This window comes from Sturnira hondurensis, unplaced genomic scaffold (genome assembly GCF_014824575.4).
Source record: "Sturnira hondurensis isolate 20B ecotype Veracruz unplaced genomic scaffold, ASM1482457v3 Scaffold0017436, whole genome shotgun sequence".
NCBI lineage: Eukaryota > Metazoa > Chordata > Mammalia > Chiroptera > Phyllostomidae > Sturnira > Sturnira hondurensis.
In genome coordinates this window covers 8,883,464-8,909,670 of record NW_028090067.1, presented here as the reverse complement: position 1 = coordinate 8,909,670, position 26,207 = coordinate 8,883,464, and the positions used below count along the sequence as shown (strand labels likewise).

Here is a 26,207-nt window from a genome sequence, read left to right as displayed (position 1 = left end):
CTTTCCGGAGAGGCCTTATGAAGGAGAACCAAGGTGCTCCACTGACAACTGGTACCAACTCACAGACATGTCAGAGAGGCTGTCTTAAGACTGTCTAGTCCCAATCAACCTGCCAGACTAACTGTAGCCACGAGTGATCCTGGCAACACAGCAGAACTACATAGCTGAGTCCAGCCCAAACTGCTGATCCACAGAATCATAAGCAAGTATGTTGTTTTAATGCCACTAAATTCTGGGGTGGCTTGGTACACAGCAATAGATAATCAACACAAGAGCTAATGTACAGGAGCTTCTTGGTGCCAAATACTTTTTAAAAGCTTAACATTTATAACCTCATTCAATCTTCACAAGAAACCTATGAAGAAAGTCTATAGCTATCCTCACTTTACATCTGAAGAAAGATACCCATGTCACATATATCACATACCTTCTTCTGATAAACAAAAGCCTCCCAAAATAATTAGATACAGCTCCAATGCTTTACATATCCAAGCCTCTATAAAGCAGCCAATTCATTTCTCCAAGATTACGGACATGCCTGCTAAAAGTTTGTGGGGTTCCCCCCCCACTTTAAGTACCCCAGTCTGCAACATACAGGCCATTATCTTATTTTGAGTATTTTACTGTACTCATCCTACTTATTTACTCCTTTGGTGATCTTCTTTTTTGTTTAATGTGGCATAAACAATAATCCCAGATGTTACATATGTATCTTGGATTTCTGTGATCAAGAAGATGGGTATATGTCATTTACAAAATAACAACTGATAGACACAATCAGTGATGCGACTGAAATTTACAGGTATAAGACTAAATTAAAATATCTACATAAATACAAATCCTAGTAAATAGCTAAGAATTATATTCCTCTTAAAAATATCACCCTCATCTCCTATAAGAAATAAAAAAGAAAGTGAAGAAGTAACACACTGGGGATACAATCAGTTTGCCTGAAATAAATCTTTCATAGTAAATTACTATCGCTAGTGTTACTTAAAGCTACTGAGTTCAGATTGCTCTGAATTAAGGCAAATCTGGTTTTAGACTGTCCTGAATCCTGCCTTTACCACTTACTACCTGTGAGATCTTTGCCAAGTCACACCACCTCTCCGCGCCTCAGGTTCCTTGTGCTGATATGTTAAAATAATAACGGTTACTATCTCACGGGGTTTTGTAAAAAGTAAATGACATAAATATAAGGTAAGCTTTTATAACAGTGCCTGGCACATATAAGAACCAACAGTCCCATCCAGGGGTCAGCATGCTTTTTGGAAAGGGCCAAATAGTAAATATTTGAGGAGTACAGGCCACACAGTCTCGGTCACCATTACTCAACCTGACCTTCCAGTGTAAAAATAGCCATTAACAGCACTTAAACAAATGATCTCCATCAAAACTTAAAAACATTTGAATTTCATATAATTTTCACACATCACAAAATACCACCCTTCTTCTGATTTTTTTTCAATCATTTAAACATGTAAAATCCATTCTTAACTTGGGAACTGACTGCACAAAAACAGGCACAGCCATGCATTTGCTAACCCTAATCTAGTCTCACCTCTGCCAGTAGCTACCTGGCTGTGTAATCGGAGGCGATAAGCTTTACACCGGAATGTCTAGATAGGGGCATCATCATCAAATAGAAAACAGGAGTAATACCTTTCAGCCAGGTAGGAGGAGTCAATGAGACAACGAATACGCAAGCCCTCTTTATGTCAGGATGCACTATGCAAAAACAGTAGAAGGCGGCAGCGATAATTATCACTTGTTTTAAAAGACTGGATTCCAAGCTGCACTGGAGCAAACATTTGTAAGACAGGAAACTGTTACTGGGGAGGCAGTGTGAGATGATCAAAAGGACTACACTTTGTAGTCAGACAGACTAGGATCGGCGTCCACGCTCTCCCACTTATTAAATGTCCTCCTGTATTTAAAATCTCTGAGAAGCATGTATTTGTTCACCTGTAAAATGGGAAGAATATCTCCTACCCATAAAATCGAGGCGGTGGGGAGACAAGTAAATAATTCACCTTGTGCCGGGCACTTAGTAGGTGCTCAATAATAAAAGAAAGTTGGCAGTCGTTGCTGCTATCATTGTCACAATGCAGGTTCAAAATGTCCCTTAGAAGGATGTAACAGAGAGAGGGTGAAAGTAGCAGAACTGGTGTCTGCGTAGATTTTGGGACTAGAACCCCGGTTTCTCGCCTAAGGAACCTAAGTAGTCCTCTATGGACCTCAGCCTCCCAGCTCCACCCATGACTGGACACGGTCAACTCTGCTGAAAAGACCCAGACCCAGCCGGCTCCAGGGGAAAGCCACTGCACAAATACTTTAATTGGTCACAAGGCACTTTTCTGTCATCGAAAAACCCACTGCTTGAATCACCACTTACCAGGTGGGTGAGGAAGTGTCAATAGTCACCTGTCTCGGGAGATTGGGGTGGTGGGGTGACCCGGGAGATGCAGACCCAACAACGGAAGGGAGGTCCTCGCTTAGCAGCAATCTCTCTGCTGTTTGAGTAGTTGCGGGTTACATTTTAAATCTCGCGGGAGGGCTTGAGAGCCAATCACTGCTCCTGCCCTCTGTCCCGGAAGCAGTATCCAAGTGAGTCGCAGCAGTTCCCAACTGAGACCGGTTCCTCTCTGGCAGAATCCCGGCGCCCTCCGGTGCGTATCAGGGAGCCCAAGGGCCTGTGCCGCTTCGCTCTTCACCCTACTTGCCCCGAACCTCGGGCTCGGGGAGGTGGTAGCGGGTCTCCCCGGACCTGCGTTGGGTCTCTTAGCAGGAACTTCTCTTATTCTCTCCTTCCCGTACCCTTCCAGCCCGCCGTATACTGTGAGACCCTGATAATGTAGTGAGACTGGGCACGACTTAAAGAGCCCTAAGGGAACGAGTGTCCTAACCGCGAATTTTTTGCACTTCCGACACCGTTGTGCCTCTGAGGGCATCTCAACTTGCTGGTCACCTTAGGATAAATGTCCAGTCCCGGATGCACACCGTAAGGTTACTAGTTTATTGGCGGGTGGGAGTCTTCTGATTCTCAGTAAATCCTCATCGGGTGTTTGATGTGTTTGTTACCGAGCCCAACTGTTTTCAGGACAACTCCTGCGTCCACTTAAAAAGAGAGAGAGGCACCTCTAGAATCCCTAAGTCTCATCTGGGAATGCTACTTTCAGAGTGCACACCAGGCTACTAAGGGTTAGTTGAAGTTTTGTACCTGGTTTTATGAATATTATTTTATATCACATTTTGGCACTTCTTCCAGATTCTATATTTTGTGTCTGCATAGCACTTTGCACACTGAACCATAAGTACCCCTGGACTGTGAGCTCCTTCAAAGCCAAGAACTGTGTTTTTCTCTGGCACTGGTGTCCAACACATAGTAATGTTTTCATATTCTGGCTTGTCTTATGACCTTGGCAAGCTAATTAACATCCTCATCAGTAAAAATGGGAACTATGGATAACACCTCCCTCTTAGGTTTATGCAAAAATTTCATGTGATGATATCAGTAAAGTGCTTAACATGGCCCCTGCAAAAAGTGCTCTGTATGTTATGTATTATTAATTTTTTACTAAATACACTACAGTGATTTCCTTTTCAAGTACTCACTATATCTTTGAAATAATCTAAACAAAATTATGCTGCAGATGTCATTCACAAAGTGTTTAGTTAAATACTTTAATTTTTTGAGCCATTTGTGGCATTTGCAATACCGTGTTTTTATTCTGATCATTTGCTGCAAGTGAGTGACATTTCTCTCTGTGTCTGTGCTGTAATTCACAGTTTTGTGACCCTGTCCAGCGGAAGGCTATTCTTTACAACTCCTCAAGCTTTGACATACAAGATGAAGCAAGATGCCACAAGAAATGCAGCCTACACTGTGGATTGTGAAGATTATGTGCATGTAGTAGAATTTAATCCCTTTGACAGTGGGGATTCTGGAAACCTAATTGCATATGGTGGCAATAATTATGTGGTCATTGGGACGTGTACTTTTCAGGTTAGTGTACAAAACTGCAGTGAATGACAGTAAAGGTATTTCACTGGTAAGAAAGCTTATGCAAACTTTGGTAAACTTTTGTTAAACTTTGAAAATATGCTAAATTTGAAATTTTTAAAAAAATGATGTGAAAAACTACAGAGACCTTCCCAGCAATTTATGTCTGGGACTTGTGGGAAAATTAAATGGTGAAAAAGGAGAATATAAGGCTTCCCTTTTGCCTTATGATTAGAAATGGAATATGTCATTATCAAAGACTATGATTTAATCCCTTTGACAGTGGGGATTCTGGAAACCTAATTGCACATGGTGGCAGTAATTATGTGGTCATTGGAACATGTACTTTTTAAGTTAGAGTAATAATTTTAGGACTGTATAAATGTAATTACTCCTTAACTATTAAGGAGTTAAAATGACATTCAGCCCTCTGAAGGCAACCTCGAAGCTGATGTGGCCCCTGTTGAGAATGAGTTTGACACCCCTGCTCTACAGTATGCAATGCATGGGATCGTATTAGATGAACGGTCAGTTTAGCATATAATTAATAGGATTTTCTGAGACTTTAGTGAGTTAGTACACATAAAGTTCCTGGAAGGCATTTGGCACGTTTAATACCTAACATGTTTTAGCTGTCATTGATTGGGTCACTGGTGACATTCAGGCACGGCCCCTTATTTAATCACCAAATTTAAAAGTGCTTTGTGGTGATTAAATTTGAAAGTGCATGTTTTCTCACAAGAAAGCTAGTTCTATATGAAAAGAGACTTTAAGGTTCACCCATCAGGAATATCTGGTTACTCTATTGTTTACCAGACTATTATTCATAATAGTATTTCTCAAATTAAGGTTTATCAGTGAAGTAATTTGACAGTGATTAATTTTCAAAGGCTTGAAATGGCTTTATTATATACACACACACATCGTAAATAGTATTTCCTTTTTTACTCAGGAGGCAGTTTAGTATCTTACAGTGTTTAGACATCATTAATGTAATTTAGCACTTTACAGTGCAATAAATGTATATATCTATAAAAAACTATACTACATGCATATTTATCCTGAGGGGAAAGTATGAATTAAAGGCTTCGGTTTCTTAGTTTCTGAACAGAATATAAGAACTCTTACATTATTCTACATTTTCTTTGAGGGTTTGTGTAGGAATTTCTAGCTTTTGAGCTAAATGTGACCCTCAGGCTGGCTTCAGCTGGACTACCAGGTTAGAGTCATAAAAAGTCACATGATTAAGGGAAATCGTATAACATACTCTTGGCAAAGACTGAGGTAAAACCATTTTTCTAATGCAAACTACTAATTTACAAGAGAATAAATCAGCCCCTACAGTTGAAACTAACTGTTTATTTTAAAATTAATACATGGAATAGTACTCAAAATACTGAAAAAAGATTACCTTTATTTCCAGGGTTATGTTCAGCTAGAAATACTGAGGGAGAAAAAAGAGAAAAGAAGGAAAGGCAGAGGTGATGGATGGCAGAGTGAGAAATGGAGCCAAAGAGGGAAATTGATAAAATGAGAAAAAAGAAACAGCAAAAACATTTGTATTGGTCTGTTACAGTTCGTGATCATATGCGTTTTCTCTGTTTAGCCTGTGAGATTGGCAATGTAGGTCTTATCCCCAAATTACCTAAAGAAAGAATTAGATTTGTATTAATTTGGCAAGTAGTGAACACAAGGTATACTTTGTGCCAAGTACTGGAAATATGGTTAAATCCGTTTTCTGCCCTCAGAGAGTCTCCAGTCCACTTTAGAGAAGCTCAGCAGTTTGTATGACTAGTAAACGTAAAAACAAGCTGGAGACCCCACTTCTGAGCCCCTGGGCTTGTCCCTGTGCTGCTGTTCAGATTGGTTGAAGCCGTGGTGCAGGCAGGGGCACAGAATTGCATTCCGATCGTTTGCCTTTGAGGATTCAGAGTAAATGATTGCTTCCCTTTGAAGTTGTTTTTTTTAAATCATATTAAACACCGTGTAAGCCTTGTTCTTCATCTTTCACACTAGAACCTTCAAGGTCTGTAACACCCAATTTCATGCCCCCTTGTCTTGAGAGAAAAGTAAGTGAAGGCAAATTGAATTGAAAGATTTCCAAATTCCTGTCAGAAAGGCAATCCACAGTCCAAGACTGGTAGAAAAACACTGTCAATATAGTGAATTTGAACTTAAACAAAGCATTTTTCAGACTCATATTGGTCTTTTGAATAAGATGGAAATTGAACCCGGGTAACAGTAGTATTGATTGGTGTCGTGTATTTGTCCAATATTCATGAAGTGCAGATCTGGTGCGGGAATTGATGATACATATGTTAAAAAAACAAGGATCCTACCCTCAAGGAGAGGTTTAAACATAAACCAATGCAATAAGAAAACTTCTGTAAAAGTCCTGTGTGAAGAGGGGAGCAATGAAAGTTTCCAAGTGTAGCCGAAGGGTCATCAGTAATGAATTAAGGCCTCTGCTGTGACTTGGATGAGAATGCTTGACTTAGGCAAGCACATTCATTTTATACAGAACACGAAGCTGAGGATACCTCATGTTTTGGATGGCAGGCTTCATTTAACAAATACTTTTTGTGCACATATTATATGTCAGACTCCACTCAGATTCCAAATATTGTATAATAAATTGAATTAATGGGTCAAGTTGAACAAGCTAAAATTTAATAAAGATGAATATGAAGTCTTAAAATATTGTGACTTCCGGCTTTTAATCACCTGGATGTTCGCCATGAATCCGAGCAAGGACCAAACTGCCAAAGGCAGCTAATTCATTGCCGTCCAATAGAAATACAATGTGAGCCACGGATATAAATTTAAATGTTGTAGTAACCACATTATGAAAAGTGAAAAGCAGATGAAATTATTTTTTACTTGGCATATCCAAAACACTTTATGTATAACCAATATAAAAATTATTAATGAGAATTTTTTTATCCTTTTATACTGTCTTTGAAATGTGGTGTGAATTTTGCACTTTATAAAGTGTACACGTCCCAGCTTGAACTAGCCGTATATCAAGTACTTAAAAGCCCCATGTGGCTAGTAGCTACCATATTGGACAGCACAGCTTTGTATTCTTTGTTAATTGACAGTGACGTTTAATGTTTACCTCAGTTCTCAGCGGTGTATTCTGATTCAAAGGAGATAATGTACTTGAAGACACTTCAGAGTGGTAGTAAAATGTTCAAAACTGTCACATAAAAGGGGGATTAGACTCAGAATGGTAAATGTATTTTGTGTTGTCAGTTCTGTTTGAATGAAGTTGTTGCTTAGAGTCCTTTAAGACTGGGGCTAAAGCTCCTTTGAGTCTGTGGCCCTGAAGGGGAATTAGCTATGGCCAGGCAGACTTACTCTGTTCCCAGAGAGCAGAATTTGCAGTCATGAGTAGAATTTACATGAAAAAGGATTTTGGTGTAATATTAAAGAGAACTCTTCTAATAATTAGATCTACCTCAAATTTAATAAGCTCCCCCAAAGAGTAGCTAGTTCCTTCTCACTGAAACTGTTCAGAGAAAGGATGTGCAAGCTCTCTTTTCAGATGTACTTAGAGATTCAAGAATTCAAAGAAAGAAGTGGACTAGATAATCTTCTCGGTCTCCTCTGACTAAAATGCTGTATTTGGCCTTAAGTGGGTGTAGTGGAAAGGCCTGCCCGTTTCAAATCCTTAGAATAGCCCTTTCATCAACCTGGCTTTGCCCCGACCTCAAATATGCTGGAGCCCTGTATAATCATTTGTATTATATCAAGTTTTCCAAAGTATCTTAATTTCCTGCCTATACAATACTGCCTACACTGAAAATAGCATTTGTCTCTGCCTATACCACACACACACCCTGGCCTTTTAGTTGGCTCAGTGGCAGACAGTGCTGCCAGGAAAAAAGGTTTCACTGGCCATACATAAAGCTCAGGCTATACCGTTGCTGGGATCTCTTAACCCCCACGACCACCCAATAACTCCATGTATACTTTGGATAACAAATTTCGGGACCTAATCGTCAACACTATTACCATAGCAAAATACTCTGTGTTTTGATGGTAAAAACTTCATTTTTAGAAGATTAATTTGTCGGTTGTAGAAAAATAGATGTAACCCAAACTATGAAGTCAGCTGTGATTAGGCTCCTAACCTTTTTTAAAGATCGTTTAGTGGTTGCTGACTTAGTGTACCTGGCTATTAGCCAAACAGTTATACACACAAATTAGGAAGTGATAAAATTTGACAGTGGTTTTCTTTCCTTGATAAATACATTTTTATCCTTTTTTAATTTATGGAAAAACTTTTTACGGTTAACTCTAAGTGCACCTGAAATTTAAATTTATTTTCAAGGAGTATCTGAATTATGTAGAGAAAGATATTTGTGAAATGACTTTGTTAAGATCACAGAGGCTGTCCTGGAAAAATCAACACATCCACTAGGATTCGATTAAAGTGCATGTTATAAAACTTAGCATTTAGATTCAAGATAAATGGAATTCTTAGAACAAGCCTTCAGATAACATTACTTCATATAGACACATGTATTCCATTAAGTACAAGTTTTACCTGCTCTAGATTTTTCTCTGGTATTTATAATCCTATAAACGTTTATAAAAGGTAACTGTAGTCATTTAATACAGAAGATTCCCTGGGCAATTTTGTCATGAAAAATTTTGCTTTAGTCTCTAGACCCAGTTAGGGTATTGATTTAAATAACAAAACCATGGTTTATTTATTTTAAAGATCACAATATTTTAAGTTTATAAAATGTATTTTAAAATACATGTTATCAATATAAGGTATAAAGAATAATAATAAAATAGGTCCCTGTAGAACTGTGCACCTGAAACCTGTATAATTTTGTTAACCAGTGTCACCACAATAAATTCAACTTAAAAAATTAAAAGGAAATAAATCACTTATTTGAAATAATGAAAGTATTTTTAAACTTTCCAAGATTTAAAAAAATAAAGAAGAAAGGGAACGTTAGCAACTCTGTTGAAGCCCCCTGGGTATCCTTCCCTTACTGCCGTGCCTTCTCACTCCCTCGAAGTAGCCGTGTCTGAATGTTTAATGGTTCCATTTTTCTTTATAGAGTTACCTTATATGTAGGTGTTGCAAATCAGTATATGAATTTTTATTTTTTAAACTTTATATCAATGATATTAATAATGTATAATGTTCTCAAGTTCATTACTATTGACCTTATACATGCTGGATTCCTCCATGTCCAGTTTCATTTATTTTTCACTGTTGTATGGTGTTTTATAATATGAATATACTACAATTATCTATACCGCTATTGGATATTTGGGTTACTTACAGTTTTTTTACTATTGAAAACATTGCAGTATGCGTATTTTTTGTCTTTTTTGTTGTTGTTGTTATCCCCTCTTTTCACTTTTTCCCCCCTGATAGTTTGGAAGATTTACATGCTATTTTTCTTCTTTTAATGGTTACCAAAGACACTTTAACATACATACTTAATTAAAGTCAAAGTGAATATCATGAATAAAACAAGAACTTTGATATGTAAACAGTTATCACTCCCTCCAGACTTCCATTATTGTCATATTTTAGTTCCCTATCATTTTAACCCACAAATTTGATGTTTTATGTGGCTAACTTTTGTATAATTTACCCACCTGTTTGCCTTTAGAGTTTTTTTTACTCACTGCTCCATACATCTGAGGCCCTTCTCCTGGGGTCATTTTTCTTCACTCAAAAGTACATTCTGCCCTGTCTGGTGTGGCTCAGTGGATTGAGCACAAACTGAAAGATCACCGGTTCAATTCCCAGTCAGGGCATATGCCCGGATTGCAGGCCAGATCCCCAGTTGGGGGTGTGTGGGAGGCAGCCAATTGATGTTTCTCTCACACATCCATGTTTCTGTTCCTCTCTTTCTCCTTCCCTTCCTCTCTCTAAAGATAAATAAATAGAATCTTTAAAAAAAAAAAAAACTGCCCTGGCTGGTGTAGCTCAGTGGATTGAGCGCGGGCCTGTGAACCAGAGGATCGCGGCTCAATTCCCAGTCAGGGCACATGCCTGGGTTGCAGGCCAGTACCTGGCAGGGGCCAGTTCCCAGCAGGGGATGCATGAGAAGCAATCATACATTGATGTTTCTCTTCCTCTCTCCTTCCCTTCCCCTCTAAAGATAAATAAATACATTTTTTTTTAAAAAGCACACCCTTTACTATGGAAAAGTGTTGACTAATAAACTTCTTTTGTAAAGGGCCAGATAGTAAATAATTTAGATTCTGCCAGTGACATAAGGTATCTCCTGCAAATTATTTTTTTTACAACTCACTAAAAATATATAAATGATTCTTATCTCATCGGCCATGTGAGATTAGACCATAGGCCAGGTCTGGCCTGTGACCCATGGTTTGTCAGGCTGCTTAAGGAGACTAGTGATAATTTATTGATGGTAATTCATGGTTTTGTTTTTCTGAAAACATCTCTAATACGGTTTCATTCTTGAAAAAAAAACTTTTGTTGTGTCTACAATTTTAAAGTTTTTTCTCTCACTTTGAAATCCTATTCCACCTTCCTGCATTTGTTGTTTCTGCTGAGAAGTTGATGATTATTCTGATTATTATTTTGTTATAGGAAACCTGTCTTTTCTTTCTGACTTATTTTGCTGAGATAGCGCCTTCTCTTCTCCCCTCTCCCGTCTCCTTTTCCCACCTTCCCCTTCCTCCCTGTCTCCCTCTCCTCCCTGTCTCCCTCTCCCTCAGTCTCCTTCCAGTCCCCACCCCCTTTTCTCTCTTCCCCTACTTCTCCCCTCCCTTCGCCCTGCCATCCCCTCTTATATGTCATGAGAGTTCCTGTGTGTTCTAAAGTTTCACTATGTTGTATCTAACTGCAATTTTTTTTTCATTTAAGCTGCCTGGGATTTATTGTTCTTCCTAAATATGCATAAAGGTGCCTGTCATCAAGTATGGAGAATCCTTTGCCATTATCCTTTCAAATATTTCCTCTTCCCCTATTTCCTCTGTTTGCTCCCACAACCCAAATGAGATATATGGAGGAACTTTCCATTGAATCCCTCCTAACATCTTTTTTTGTTTGCAACATTTGAGTAATTTTTTCAAATCTGTCTTCTAGCTATTTTAAGCATTGATTTTTTCCCCTATTATAAAAGTTTCACTTAGTTCTTTTTAAAATTCGCTTGGTTGTTTTTGATAATCTCACGATAACTCATACTTTTGATTACCTCTTCTGTTTCCTTAAATATATCTTATTATCCACTTCTTTAATCTAATGTCTTTGCACGCTTGATTCTTCTCTTTGTGTTTGTGTAGGAGTATATGCAATGATTGACCTATATCTATGGGAACTTTTTGAGACTTGGATAGAGTTAGTTCAACCAAAGAGAATATGCCTTTGTCAAGTGCTTAGGACTATTGCTGGACATATGGCCATTTATAGAATTCAATTGTCATTTTCTGGAACACATAGTTAATGGGAATTCAAGCCCCAAAGGGCCATCCAGTGGTTGATATTTCTCACAAGTAGCTTTTTCTATCATTTGGGTTTCGCCACAGTAGATATTTTACATGGCAGTTTTAGTTTTGGATTTTTTCCCCTACTTCCTTACTAAATGTCCTAGACCTATGTGGAGGTCTCAGATCACCAACCAGTCACTGGGGAAACTGAAGCCGTTATTGGATGTGGGCAGTTGCCTCAATGCTCAGCTGCTTCTCTGGTTTTCAATTTTTGCATTAGTATTATTTTTGTAATGAGAAAGCTTTTTCAGTCATTGTCCTAATTGCCAGCGACAACAGATTACTTGACTTTTGAAAATTCTTGTTTTCCCTCATCTTCCCATGAGGATAAGCTGACATCTTTTCAGTAATACTGATATAGGTAAATAAACTCATTTCATTAAACATCTTACCCAGAATCAAATGTCCAATAGACTAAATTAATGCATTATTTGCATATTCACTATTCATAAAGTAATAGTATAATGAGCAATTTGTAACATCTTACACATGTATTGCCATATATAATACTATGTAAAAATCATTCATACTTATTATAATGACTTCATCATAAGGTTTCAAAGTATCTGGTACATAATCAAAACTATGTTTAGTGTACTAATACATGTACGTTAATTCATTTACTTAGAATATTCTGATTTGTAGAGCATTCCATTTTCGTGGTTTGCTGTGAATTGTGTTTATTAGGTGTAAAATGTCTCCTAAGTAAGGTAAAGTATAACATGTTTACTATTTGTTTTTAGTTGCCTTCAAGAGTTATTTTGTGCAGCTTAGGCAGTTTGGGGCATTTTTGGTTTTGTTCAGTGAACCTGTAAAATCTCATCCAGTCTGCTCTTAAACTTCTCAGAAGAATAGACAGCAGGCCCTTGAGTAATGTTTTTTTAGTTCAGTGTCATTTTATTACAACATTGGTGAGAGAAAAAAATTGATTCTGTGTGTGGTCTGCACATTCTCCCCAAGTCTGTGTGCATTTTTTCGGGGTACTCCAGTTTCCTCCCACGTCCCAAAGCTGTGCGTGTGAGGCGAACTGGCGTGTCTCCAGTGTCCCAGTCAGAGTGAGTGTGGTGTGTGTTGAGTGTGCCCTGTGACAGAAGGGTGTCCTGTCCAGGGCGGGCTCCTGCCATGTACCCTGTGTTGCTAGGAGAGGCTTTAGCCATGCACAACCCTGAACTGGAATAAGCAAATTGGAAAATCCTCATCTTACTTTTTTTGTTAATCTTCCTTACATGTAGGTGTAGCTCACATTTCAGTGTTTAATATTACAAGGGTTTTTTTGGTCTTTATTTAAAAGTTTGGTAATGTTTATGTGACCAGAAATATGCCATAGGAACTCAACTCTGGTTTATATCAATTAGCCGCTAATAAAATCATTTTCGTTATCTTGCTTAAAGATGCCATTTTCAAAGAGTTAACACATTTTCAAGAACCTCTCAAAGACATTAAGTGAAGATTTAACTGTCCATGGCCTCCTAGTACATTCTTTATTATAATGCTATAGAGTATTACATCGCTTGTTCCCATAACTTACTATAACATTTGCTGTGTATTCTTAGGAGGAGGAAGCAGACATTGAAGGGCTTCAGTATAAAACACTACAAACAATTCACCATGGAGTCAGGGTCGATGGCATAGCTTGGAGCCCAGAGACTAGACTTGATTCATTGCCTCCAGTAATCAGGTAAGTTTAAAACTATTAAGTGAAATATTTATTAATGCCACTTGTGTTAAGTGGTCTGAAGCCTTTGATCATTAAGGGCTTTTTTTCTCTGTTTCCATTTTCTCCAAATCTAAATTGTAGATATTTTAACATTTGCTGTATTATTTCATAATTTAGCCTTCTTGTCTGAATTTGTGGTTTAAATACACAGCCATGGCAACAGTGCCTTGAGCACATGTCTGGGCCTAACAACGAAGCCCTCAACCTGGGGTTCATCGGGATATTTGGTCTTCACTGAGTTTATCACTTATTGAAAGTGTGTATGACTCTGTTAAAAGAACCAAATTTGATGGAGTCTTCGATCAACCCCTCTGCCCTGTGCATAGGCCAACATCACATTTTTATGTTTAACAGTACATAAAACAATCTAATCTTCGGACTTTAGGTTTTGTGGAAGTATTTGAAAACTATTGCTTTTTGAGAAAAAGCACAACACTGCCTGCTATGACCTTCACAAAGAACATACTATGTCAGATTATTTAAGGTTCGTTACAAAACACTAACGTTGCTTGTTCGGTTCCCAGTCAAAGCATATGCCTAGCTTGCCTGTTCGGTCCCAGTCAGGGGGTGTATGAGAGGCATCCAATCGGTGTTGCTCACCTGTATGTTTCTCTACTTCTTTCTCCCTCCTTTCCACTCTCCCTAAAATCAATAAGCATGTCTTCAGGTGAGGATTAAAAAAAAAAAAGAAAAAAACACTAACTTTGTTTCCACAAATACCATATCTATAGTAGATATGTCTTCTTTTAACAAACAGTATTTAGTCAACCCAGAAGTTAGCTGTTACTGAGCTGTCCTAATTTTTTTTAATTAAGGGATAATATGCATACAGTGAAATTCTCACCTCTTAAGGGTACAGTTTCATCCTTGTTAACAAATGCACACCCCACTCACTGGTAATACTTAGCATTTCTGTCATCCCAAAAGAGTCTGGTGCTCCTTCCCAGTCAATTTCCGCACCCCATCCCCTGCCAAAACAACCACTGATCCACTTTCTATTACCAGAAATTAATTTTGCCTATTCTAGAACTTCATATATATGGAGTCATATAAATTGAGAATACATTTTTTTGTGTCTGACTTAAAGTTTTTGAGATTCATCCACAGTGTGTATACCAGTGATTCATTTCTTTTTATTTTTGAGGAATATTCCGTTACATTGTATACATATCCTACAATTTACATCCATTCTCCTACAAATGGTCGTTGGGAAATTTGCGGGTTTTTTTAGCTATTAGGACTAATGCTGCTTTGAGCATCTCTGTATATAGCTTTTAGTGAATATATGGTTTCATTTCTCTTAGGAATATAATTATTGAATCAGAGGGTATATGTGTATTTAACATTTTAAGGAAGTCCCAGTTTCCCAAATTGGTTCTACCATTTCATATTCCCACCAACAGCTTAATGATGTCTAACTCGCTTTACCTACGCTCCAGCATTTATTGTTGGCAGTCTTTAATTTTAGCCATGCTGGTTCGTACCACAGTGACCCTTCCTGACAACCAGTGATGGTTAGCACTTTTTTGTGTGCATTCTATTTCCCACCTACAACAGGATTGGGAAGATGTTCCATGATTTGTTCTAGAAACTTTTACAGATGTTAGCTAACTGGATTTTGAATAATCTGTACAATAGCTCTTGTCAACGTACATATGTTATCATTAATAGCCAGTGTGCTGTTCATTTCCTTTTATATTAAAAGGAAGTGTTCAGAGTCTTTGGAGCCAAAGAAAGGTCAGTCAGCAGTTTGAATTCCTAGCAGATTTTGAAAGCTATAGAAACTGTCCTCTTCCCATGGTTTTGCTTGGCTCCTGTTTTCCTGTCCTCTTTCTGATGGATTTGCTGTAGAGGTTCGTGTTTTTTTGTAGTTGTAGCTTTTTGATTAGCTGTCTCAAATCCTTTTTGGAACTGTACCAATATAAATTAGAAATTCAAAACACTAACCAGCCATTAAGTTTAAAAACAATATTTTTAGAGCAAGCTGACAGCACAGTTTTGTTGTTTTCAAATAAATTATATATTTTATTATAAAAAAATCACACTATATCAAGTTTAGGATATACAGAAATTTTTAAGATGCCATCTACACACCTAATATCTTTCCATTGTTTTCATAATTTATATAATTTTGATTAAACTATATTTAAGTTTTTATACTTCTTATTTTACTTTACATTTTTTAGTAATATTTCATGTAAATAGTATTTTTTCATGACTGAATAGTGGTCTATCAAGATGACTTAGGTATTATTTTGTATCTCTTTTACTATCATGAACTTTTATGTTATAGTTAGAAACTCTTCCTAATACTGAATATTTTATATTTTATCTTCAGAATTTATTTACCTTAAGTTCTGTTCTCTCCTCTCTCCCTTCCCCTTTTTCTATTCCCACTTGATAGAGAATAAACCATTCACCTTACTTCTGTTCTCTGAGGTTTTGTGGTTTAATTAAAGAACAACTTAAATGCTCTTAACATGCTTAAACTAAAGTAGCAAAGATTTAGAGAAGAGAGGAACAATACAAGGTTGGCCATAAAGTTTTATGATTTATTTTTTATAATCCTAATGAAATTCTTCCATTAATTATTTTTAAGTAAAAAATTTTGACTCATCACTTCTTTGTCCTCATGCTTTTATGAATTTGGCCTCCTTTTCTAGTAATACTTTCTTTACAAACACTTTTGTTTGAAATTTTCTTTTAAAAAACTTTTTAAAATAGACTTTATTGTTTAAAAATTTTTATTCTATTTTCTCATTACCATTTAGACCCCTTATATCCCGTTCCTCCTGCCCCCCGTAATCACCACACTGCTGCCCATGTCAATGAGTCCCTTTTTCTTTTTGCTCAGTCCCTCCCCCTACCCACCCACTGTCATTCTGCTCTCCCTGTAGGAGCCTGTCTCTATTTTGCTTCAGTTTGTTCATTAGATGCCACACAAGTGAAATCATATGGTGACTGGCTTATTTCACATAGCATAATGTTCTCCAGGTCCATCCATACTGTCACAAAGAGTAAAATTTTTTTTAGAGCAAGTAGTATGCCATCATGTAAATGTCCCATAGTTGTTTTATCCACTCATCTTCTTATGGACACTTGGGCTGCTCATATCTTGGCGATTGTAAATAACACTGCAATGAACATAGGGGTTCTTATGTTCTTTCAAATTAGTGTTTTGGGTTCCTTTGGATATATTCCCAGAGGTGGGATTACTGGGTCAAAAGGCAGATCCATTTTTAATTTTTTGAGCTATCTCCATACCGCTCCATGCAGAAGCTGCACCAGACTGCATGTCCACCAATAGGGCAAAAGAGTTCCTCTTTTTCCACATCATCACCGGCACCTCTATCATAGAGATGAGGTTCTTGAACAGATTTTTCAGTGATTTCTTCGAGACATAACTATGAGGAAATCTGCATAATACTGTAGCAGATTTGTGCTAGAGTTTCCTCTAAGTGCGGAAATAATATATGGCGACAATAATCATGGGACAGATTCAAAGGAGGACAATTAAAAGAATAAGTTTTGTTTTTTAGTTTTTCTTACCTCATTATTTGTACATATGAAATACAGCACACATGCCCAAAAGAGATTATATACTGGGGGGGGGAAAGTAGGTTTACAGTTGTTCGTATGGAAAATACTACAATAATTAATAAATAATGATGCAGGAATAAACCGTTTCACATCCTCACAACTTTAAGTCTACTTCTGTCTCACCCTGTGTACCTGAGGCCCTCCGTGTCCCTTGCCCAGTCGCTATGAAGAGGTGTCCCCGGCCTGGCTGGTGTAGCTCAGTGGATTGAGCACGGGCCTGTGAGGCAAAGGGTCACCAGTTCAGTTCCCAGTCAGGGCACATGCCTGGGTTGCAGGCCCCGTCCCCAGTGGGGGACACATGAGAGGCAACCACACATTGATGTTTCTCTCCCACTCTTTCTCCTTCCCTTCCCCTCTCTCTAAAAATAAATAAATAAAATATTTTTAAAAAAGAGGTGTCCCAGAGGTCTGCCGGCACATGGGGACTGTTGATTAGGAGCCTTGCCTTTATTTAATTTAAATGTTGTTACATAAATTCATTGGTTGAGGGGAAAATGGTTAACTTTAATGTCGTCAGAACTAAAGAAATTTAGTTTTTTTTTTGAAATTTACCTAAAACAATTAGAAATACACTTTGTTTTCAATATATAAATATAATTTTTATTCCTTTCTCAGCCATAATGTCACATGCTGAGAATCTAAAAATTTTAGGATTCACAGCAAACTAGTTAAAAAATAGTTATTGCTCAGATTTTTTTTTAAGTGTAGTGTACTTTGACAAACTTCTAAAAAATGCCTTCGAGTCTAGGGTCAGTGCAAATCATACTCCAGCTGATAGATATAAATACACCCAATTTCGTAGTTGTAAAAATATTATCTTATTTTATCTAATTTATTTAAAGGAGTAGAAAACAAGTAAGAAGCATATGGGTAGCTGCAGATGCCAAAGACTAAGGTCAATGTGTAATGGTAATTTTATATCTAATATTGACCTAACTAAAATAAAGATACTTTCTAAGTCACAGCTTTTTAAACTTTGAAGTAAAAGTTAAAAGTTAAATTCATATGGTAATTTATAATAAAACTGTACACTTGCTGTGGAAGAGACAAATGCAGAATATAGTAATTTTTGTGGTTTTCTTTAAATTTTTAAGTACCTTCTACTTTCAGTGTTTACTGTATAACATTTTTTTACAGCAGGGTCACAGCGTACCTGCTGCCTGAAGAAAAGGGTGATTATGAAATAGCTTTGGTGGCTGGAGAGGGGGATTGGAAGGGACAGGGCGGAACTTCCATTTATAGAGGCTAAAAGTGGGTTTGTTTCTGTTTCTTTTGCTTCCAGATTTTGTACTTCAGCTGCTGATATGAAAATTCGATTGTTTACCTCAGATCTTAAAGATAAAACTGAATATAAGGTATGCCTAACAAGTATAATTTTTAAATTTTTAGCTGATTTTAAAACACTTTCTTGCATTTAAAAATTGGATTTATCCTAATTTAAGATAACTTCATGCTCATTTTTGAAGTATGTTATTTAGGGTGTCATTAACTCTGTTTTAGACTATAGTATCTAAGTTCTTAGTAAGGACTGGAGATTATAAATCTGATATCACTCATTACATTACAATATTAGGTTGGCACAGCAAAGGAGGGAGAATTAGGAAGTCACAGTTGGCACAGTAGGAGCATAATAGATACGAACACACACAGAGGACAAGACAGTCTTTGGGGGAGCAGTGATCAGCACAACACAGTGCAAGGCAGGAAGACAGGTCAGTTAAGAGCGCAGACACAGGAGTCAAAACACCTGGGTTCGAACCCAACTCCATCACTTTAGTAATAGTATGACTTCGGTCGCCTTTCCAGGCTCTTTGTGCTCATTTCCTTCTCCGTAAAATGGGTAAAATCATAGCATCTGCCTCAAAGAATTATGGGCATTACCTGATCTAATTTGTATGAAACACTTAAGATCAGTGCTTTGTACGCAATAAGCCCTATGTATGTGTTTTCTATTGGTATAAGTAGTTCTGTAAAATAACTTCAAAAGAGAAAGACAAATATAGTTGACCTTTGAACAATACAGGTTTGAATTGCATGGGCCCACTTATACATAAATATTTTTCAATAAATACCTGTACTATTTTTCATCCACAGTTGGGAGAGCACTGATGTGGAGGGCTAACTCTATGCATTTTGTTAGCCGCAGGGGATCCTGGAACCAATACCCAGCAGATACTGAGGGTAGTTAAGTTTGGGGGGAGTCAAAAGTTATACACAGATTTTTGACTGCACAGGGGTCAGCACCCCTAACCTCCACATTGTTCAAGGGTCAGCTGTACTGTCTGTGGAATTTTGAAAAGCTAGAACTCAGAAACAGAATAGAGTGGTGGTTATCAGGGGCTAGTGGACAGGAGAAACAGGGAGATTGGTCAGAGGAGACACATTTCAACTCATAAATTGAGTAAGTTCTGGGGACCAGTATGTAGCATGGTGAGTGTAGTTAACAGTGCTGCATTATATACTTGAAAGTTGCTAAGAGCGTAGACCTTACACATTCTCACCACAAAACAAAAATGGTAATTAAGTGAGGTGATGGAGGAATTAACTAACCATATAGTGATTACCATTTTGTAATATATGTGTATCAAATCATCTGTGGTTATATGTTAATTAAAGCTGGAAAAAATTGAGTAAATAGCTCTCAGTTTGGGTTGAAATTACATCGTGTTTTTTGTAAGAACAGTATTGCCTTCTTGACTTTTCTAGTAAATCAAAAACATGAATAATGTTGTAAAACAAAGGTAAACTATAAACCTTTTCAATCATTTAGAAAATAGTAAAAAAAAAAAGCCCTAAGCTGTATACAATGAACTATACACAGTTGTAAAGTGTACTGTATATATTCGTTAATGTAAAGCTGTACCAGTGATAGCCAAGTACAAATGACATAAAAATTTTGACCCATTCAAAACTAATGGGCTAGTGTTGATAGACATTAAATATTTAATATTAATTTAGTTTACCTTATAGACTGTGGTACGAGCTTTGAAAGAATGATTTGGAGGAACTGGGTTTGTTCAAGTTACACAGGAATGTTTAAATCAAATTTTTTTTCTCATGATATATTTCTAAATAGTACCAGTTCCAAATAGAAGCACTATTAATCTAAAACTGAGATAAAATGTGAGTCTTTGGAATGAACAGAGGAAGCAAAAACAATATTCATTAAATATTTAAATATCGGATATTTGACAAGCCTCTTGAGGATTTCCATTTGGAAGACCTAAACTCATTGAACCTTGCCTGCTCACATAGTCCTCCCTCTTACGCCTTCCCTTTGTTCTTCCTGTGGCCGGAAGTGTATTTGTGGGTTGTGATTGTAGACTTACAACACTAGCTGTCTCCAGTACTGGCAGTCACATTGAACAAGTGAATAAAGACCTTAGAAGGTGAAGTTTATGCTATGTGTGTATTAGGCAGCAGCGAGTATGCAAGCAGAAGGTATGAGGTAAAAAGTTGAGGGAGACTCCATCTCAGTGCCCCTAGAAAGTTCTAGCTTTAATTTTTATTTAAGCTTTATGTAATAAGTGAAAAAGGAGGTGATATGAGGACAGGTACATTAAAAAAATGTGTGTGTTTTTGTAAGAAATGCATACTAGAAAAGAAAGATCAAGCTAATAGCAGAGTGTTGAATAATCAGCTTCTTTCCAAGATAAACCTTCCAGAAAAGTGGGTGTATAAATCATGCTTTAAAAATAGCAGATTGCTTAAGAAATATTTATGGAAAAGAAAAGCATGCAGTGAAAGCTTTTAAGGCAGTGAAGTAAAAATACTAAGTATGAATATTATAGATTTTTTCCCTGTGTTCTTATTAATTTTTCCACTTATGTCAGGTTTTAGAGGGCCATACAGATTTCATTAATGGTTTGGTGTTTGATCCCAAAGAAGGCCAAGGAATTGCAAGTGTGAGTGACGATCATACCTGCAGGTATGTTGCTTATGATATAAGCACATTTTTAATTTTCATTTTCTTTTACTAAGAATTACATTTTAAAAATTACAGAAAATGTAGCTTCTATAAATATTCCACACACTGATACTTCATACAAATTGAATGACATAAATATGAATTTCAAAATGGGTGAGTTAAGTTCTTTTCCCAGTTTTGGAAATTTCCTTCACTGACTCATGGGTACCTCTCTGTCTCTTATTTTATACTTGCACATGTATGAAATTTAAGTATATGTTGGGTCAAATTCTTCAATATTGGGCAAGATCGGTAGGCCACTTAAAGGCAGTTGCCATATTACGAAGTTATTTCACAGATCCTATCTGGTAAGTTAGTGTTTAATAATGAATTGCAAATCTCATTTGCTGAAGTAAAACTCACAGCAAAGTTAGTGTTTTGACAAATTTGAAAGTCTCAATATAAGGTTTTCTGTATATAAAATACATTTTAGTATCACATTCTTTCACCCCATGCCCAATTTGCAACAGATGAGGTAGCTATAACATTTTAATAGTGCCTGAAGCTAGAGAATGTCACAAGTGAAAAACAAGATGAAGAGCCAAAGTGGGAGGTGGAAATAAGCTGTGGAGTCAGGAGTGAGATGAGTGAATCAGTCATTACAGAAGTGCCAATTGCTTCATTTGTTCTAACAGTACTGTGAGAAAAAGGAAAAAAGAAACGCTGCTATGCTGTTTTGCATAACTTTAATGTTTGATAAGGCTATACAAAATCGTTAGTATTTATAAACTCTTGTACACATATAAAACTATTAAGTGTGTGTCTTTTCACTTTGGAAGTAAAGCCACTAGCGACTTTTTAAATTTTAATCTCTGTAAGAGCCCATCTTTTTAAAATTACAGAGTCATAGGCCGTTACTCTTTTTGTGCTGTCTGTTAAGTTTTCATGTCAGGGACAGGAAAGATTTACATGACAGTAAGATTCTGGAGCCCCCAGTATGACAAAACCAAGTTTATATAGAGACCTGAAGAGCAGATGGCATGATTTTATGAAAGTGAGGTGAGATCACTAGACATAAATTAATGGCATTTCAGTTCTCTAAAACATGGACTTTCCTACTCACACGCATTGAGAATAATGAAACCTGAGAAGGGGGAAAATGATGTCTCTTTGAGCCAAAGAATAGCCTCTGAGTAGTGAATGGGAGCCAGAGAGACCTGGAATTACATTTAGCGGTCTGTGATTATTTTTATTTTCTTGTAGTAGACTTTGGGATTTTTGTAGACCAGTAAAATTGTCCTAAAAATCTGGGGGACTGACAGAGGGTTTTCAGCTTTTTATTTTGTTGAGTAATCAGAATTCTTAAATGTCTGCTGCCTTCAATTGTCACCATAATTTTGTAAAAGAAAGAACATTATTACTTTAAAAAGGACAAAAGGCTTAACTTCAAAATAAAATTAAGCTAATAAATTTAACTTTTTCAAAACTCACTATGTTGCTTCTAATTGTCTTATTTGCTAGAATGTGGTTGATAGTGTTATTGTTCAGCAAATAATTGCTTTCCCTCTTCCCCACTGCTACAGTGGAAGAAGGAGATTTCCCCACTCTGTTGGGCTTACCCATGTGACTTGTTTAGGCCAATGTAATATTAATGTAATATTAGCAGGTCAACACACATGGACCCTTTAAATGTTTTACTTGGTTTGTCTTGAACTACTGTCCTCTGTCTTTGCTATGAGTTGAACATGTCCTAAATGGCTACTGGCTGCAGAATGAGGAACACATGAAACAGATATAGTCCTTGGTATTATGAAATAAAGCTTCCCACAGAGCCATGAGCAAAAAAATTGTGCTTATTTTTGTAAGCCATTAAGATTTGGGGGGTTATACCATTATTGTAGCAATAGCTGGGGAGCTAAATTTAGAATTCATCAGCTTAGTTTGCCAGTGAGAAGCAAAGGACAGTCTGATTGGCTATTAAAGTCAAACTTCTTGGGCCAGAAGGTAAGTAATATAGATAAGATTTTTAAAAGAAACAGAAGATATAAGTAAGTCAGGAAGTCTAAAGAAAGGAAGAGAAGTAAATATACACTCTCACAGTAACAAAGGAAAGAGGGAATTCTGAGGAACAGACTACAATAGAAAAATGTTTCAGTACAGCTATCCTCATTAACTCAAGTACAAAATTGTCAAGTTACAAGTAAAGACAGCAGTTAAATGACAGCTGTGCAATTTGGGCAGAGGAAATAGCCTTTTGTATCCCAGGAATCGTTCCTGTCACTGTGCTGAAGTAATGGCCCCTGCAGTCTCAGTCTGCAAGTTGGTGGTGGTGAACTCCTTGTCCAAGCATAGTCAAAGCTCATGTCATCTTGGAAGTAGTTTTACATGCGAGTCATACCTTGCATTAAAGAAGACGTGCTTAACAGAATAACTAAACTGAAGGTCGGTAAGGAAGTAGGTGATTTGAACAACAGTGTAAGCCCACTAGACCTAGCAGACATATAGAAAACATTCATTCCAGAATAAACCATATGTGAAGCCTCAAAATAGATCTAAATAAATTTTAAAAGATTGAAATTACAGGAAATATCTTCTTTGACCACAGTGGAATGAACTAGAAATCAGTAACTGAAGAAAACAAGAAACAATATGAAAATTAAACATCACACTCTTAAGTGGCCAGTGGTCAAAGAAGAAACCACAAGGGAAATTATAAAATACTTCGAGATGATTGAAAATGAGAACACAATATGCAAAATAACAGATGCTACAAATCAGTGCTCAAATCAATAACATAGGATTTTACACATTGAGGAGCCAGGAAAAGAACAAAGGAAACCCAAAGCTAACCGAAAAAAAGGAAAAATAATGATTAGAACAGAGATAACAAAAATAGAGAATAGAAAACAATAGAGACTCAATGATGTTAAAAACGGTTCTTTGAAAAAATATAACAAAATCAACAAACCTTTAGCTTACACAAACAGAAAGAGAACACTCCAAGTAGTAAAATCAGAAGTGAGGACATTACTGCCAACTTTACAGAAATAAAAAGGCTAATAAGAGAATACTGTGAGCAGTTATATGCCAATAAATTAGATAACCTGGATGAAATGGGCAAATTCCCAGAAACACAAAACTGCCAAAACACAAGAAAGAAATAGAAAATGTGAATAGACCCATAACAAATAAAGAGATTCTTCATGACAAAGAGGACCCAGGACGAGACACTTCACTGGTGAGTTCTATCAAACATTTAGAGAAAAATCAACACCTATCTCTTAAAAGCTTCCAGAAAGAATAGAGGAGGGAATACTTTCTAACTGATACTGTAAGGCTAGCATTACCTTGATGCTAAGGACAGACCGAGACATCACAAGAAAAAATCGCAGACTGATATCCCTTACAATTATAGATGCAAAAATTTTCAACAACACCTAGCTAGAAAACTCTTAGAAGAAAAGATAGGGGAGAATCTTCCTGACCTTGAATTTAGCAATGGCTTCTTAGAAGTAACACCAAAAGCATACATAATAACAAAATAACAACAAAAAAGATAAATTGAACTTCATCAAAATGTATAAAGAACTCTTATAATTCAATAATAAAATGATAAACAACCCAGTTTGAAAAAATGGGCAAAGGACTTGAATTGACAATTCTACAAAGGAGATTTAAAAACAAACAAGCATGTGAAAAAATAGTGACTGTCATTAGGGAAATGCAAATCAAAAGCACAGTGAAATACCACTTCCCACTCACAAGGATAGTTAAATAAATATATAAATAAATAAAGGATTTTTTAGAAAGCACGAAATAACAAGTGTTGGCAATAATGTGAAGAAATTGGAACCCTTGCACTTGGCTGGTGGGATTATAAAATAATGAAGCATCTGTGGTAAACAATTGGGCGGTTCCTCAAAAAGTTAAGCATGTGACCCTGCAATTCCACTGTTAGTTACAGGTATATACCCAAAAGAATTGAAAACAGGTATTCAAACAAAAACTTGTGAAGGAGTGTTCCAAGCAGTACTGTTCACAATAGCCAAAACGTAGAAACAGTCCAAATGCCCATCAATTAATAAATGGATAAACAAAATGTGGTGTCATTGAAATATTTTTCAGCTAGAAAAAGGATTGAAGAGTACAGATACTTATTACAACACGGATAAAATTTGAAAACATGTTAAGTGAAAGAAGCTAGACATGAAATTTTCTGTGATTCCACTTATAGTAATAGGAAATCTGCAGAATAAGCAAATGCACAGAGACAAAACGGTGATGCCAGGAGCAGTGGGCAGGAGAGAATAGGAGGGACTGCTAAGTAGGTACAGTGTTTCCTCTGGGGATAATAAAAACTTCTGCAACTACGTAGTGGTGATGGTTGCATAGCATTGTGAATGGACTAAGTGCCTCTGAAATACACTTTAAAATGGTTTAAATGGTGAGTAAGGTAAATGAGTAAAGTAAGTAAATAAAATGTTTTAAATAGTAAGCTATATTATGTAAAGTATTATAGCCTATGCAAGGAATATTACATGATCACGTACATGTGATATATGAGCGTTCCTGCCACATAGATTCTTAATATTTTGTACTATACAGAGCAGAAGGAGTAGTTCTCTCTCTGAATCAGTACCAGTTTTTTAAAAATAATTTTTTAACTACAGTACTTTGATCTATACATATTTTCTGATTGCTGACTTTGACATTTCCAAGAGAAACACAGTATTACAATCAGCCAGGAGATTTATGGCCTTAGAGACAGCATTTCAAAACAATCTGTCCCCTGAACAAGTTTGTACAGTTTATGTGTTTTATTGAAAATTGCCAAATTCTGAATCAAACAGAATGAAAATCAGTCTCATTTGCACTAGTATGTCACTCTATGCATTAAAAACTTGTCACTTGTTTACCTTTTGTTATAGAGAACAAGTGAATGTATAGAAAATAATGTACAGATGAGTCCATTCAGTTAAAATGTCGAGTCCAGTTGCTGTGCTAGGTACTCAATCATCACTATTTTATTGAATAATGGTTTCAGGACCATTTTAGACTTTTCTAAGACTGTCAGAGGTATTTATTGTCTATGTATAAATTGCACATATTACTAAGCAAATATTACTAAATATTTTATTGAGTGTTTTACTATATGCTCACCACTCTTAGTGCCTTTATCTGTGTAAATTTATTTTTTACAGCTCTGAGATAGGTACTATTTTTATCCTTATTTTACAGAGGAGGATACAAGGGATAGAGAGGCTAAGTTACTTTTGGAAAATGACATAGCTGCCAAGTAGAGGAACAAGACTATCAGGCCGTCTGGCTCACCTGCACTCTTAAATCACTCACTGCTCTGCCCAGATGACAGTTTTCAACTTTACCTTGAGAAGATGGTATTTTTGTATAAGAATGCTTTAGATCTTTCTTACTTTTCTACATTCTATAATATAGCTATTAAAACTATGAACTAGGGTGCTAGTTAT

General features: G+C 36.6%; 2 protein-coding genes across 2 annotated transcripts in view; one reads left to right on the top strand and one right to left on the bottom strand.

Annotated features, from left to right (window-relative positions):
* Positions 1 to 2,524, bottom strand: part of PARPBP (PARP1 binding protein) — a 51,854-nt gene extending 49,330 nt beyond the window's left edge. Inside the window, exons 1-2 of the mRNA XM_037068415.1 lie at positions 2,396 to 2,524; positions 647 to 721 (exon numbers count right to left, since the gene is read on the bottom strand). The gene's annotated coding sequence lies outside the window, so the exon portion shown is untranslated. The remainder of the gene's footprint in view (positions 1 to 646; positions 722 to 2,395) is intronic.
* A 79-nt stretch (positions 2,525 to 2,603) lies between these two features.
* The window catches only part of NUP37 (nucleoporin 37), a 42,106-nt gene continuing 18,502 nt past the window's right edge, over positions 2,604 to 26,207 (top strand). Inside the window, exons 1-5 of the mRNA XM_037068287.1 lie at positions 2,604 to 2,669; positions 3,790 to 4,006; positions 13,051 to 13,175; positions 18,097 to 18,169; positions 20,648 to 20,742. Of these exons, the coding sequence (XP_036924182.1) occupies positions 3,851 to 4,006; positions 13,051 to 13,175; positions 18,097 to 18,169; positions 20,648 to 20,742 (449 nt within the window). The 5' untranslated portion in view covers positions 2,604 to 2,669; positions 3,790 to 3,850. The remainder of the gene's footprint in view (positions 2,670 to 3,789; positions 4,007 to 13,050; positions 13,176 to 18,096; positions 18,170 to 20,647; positions 20,743 to 26,207) is intronic.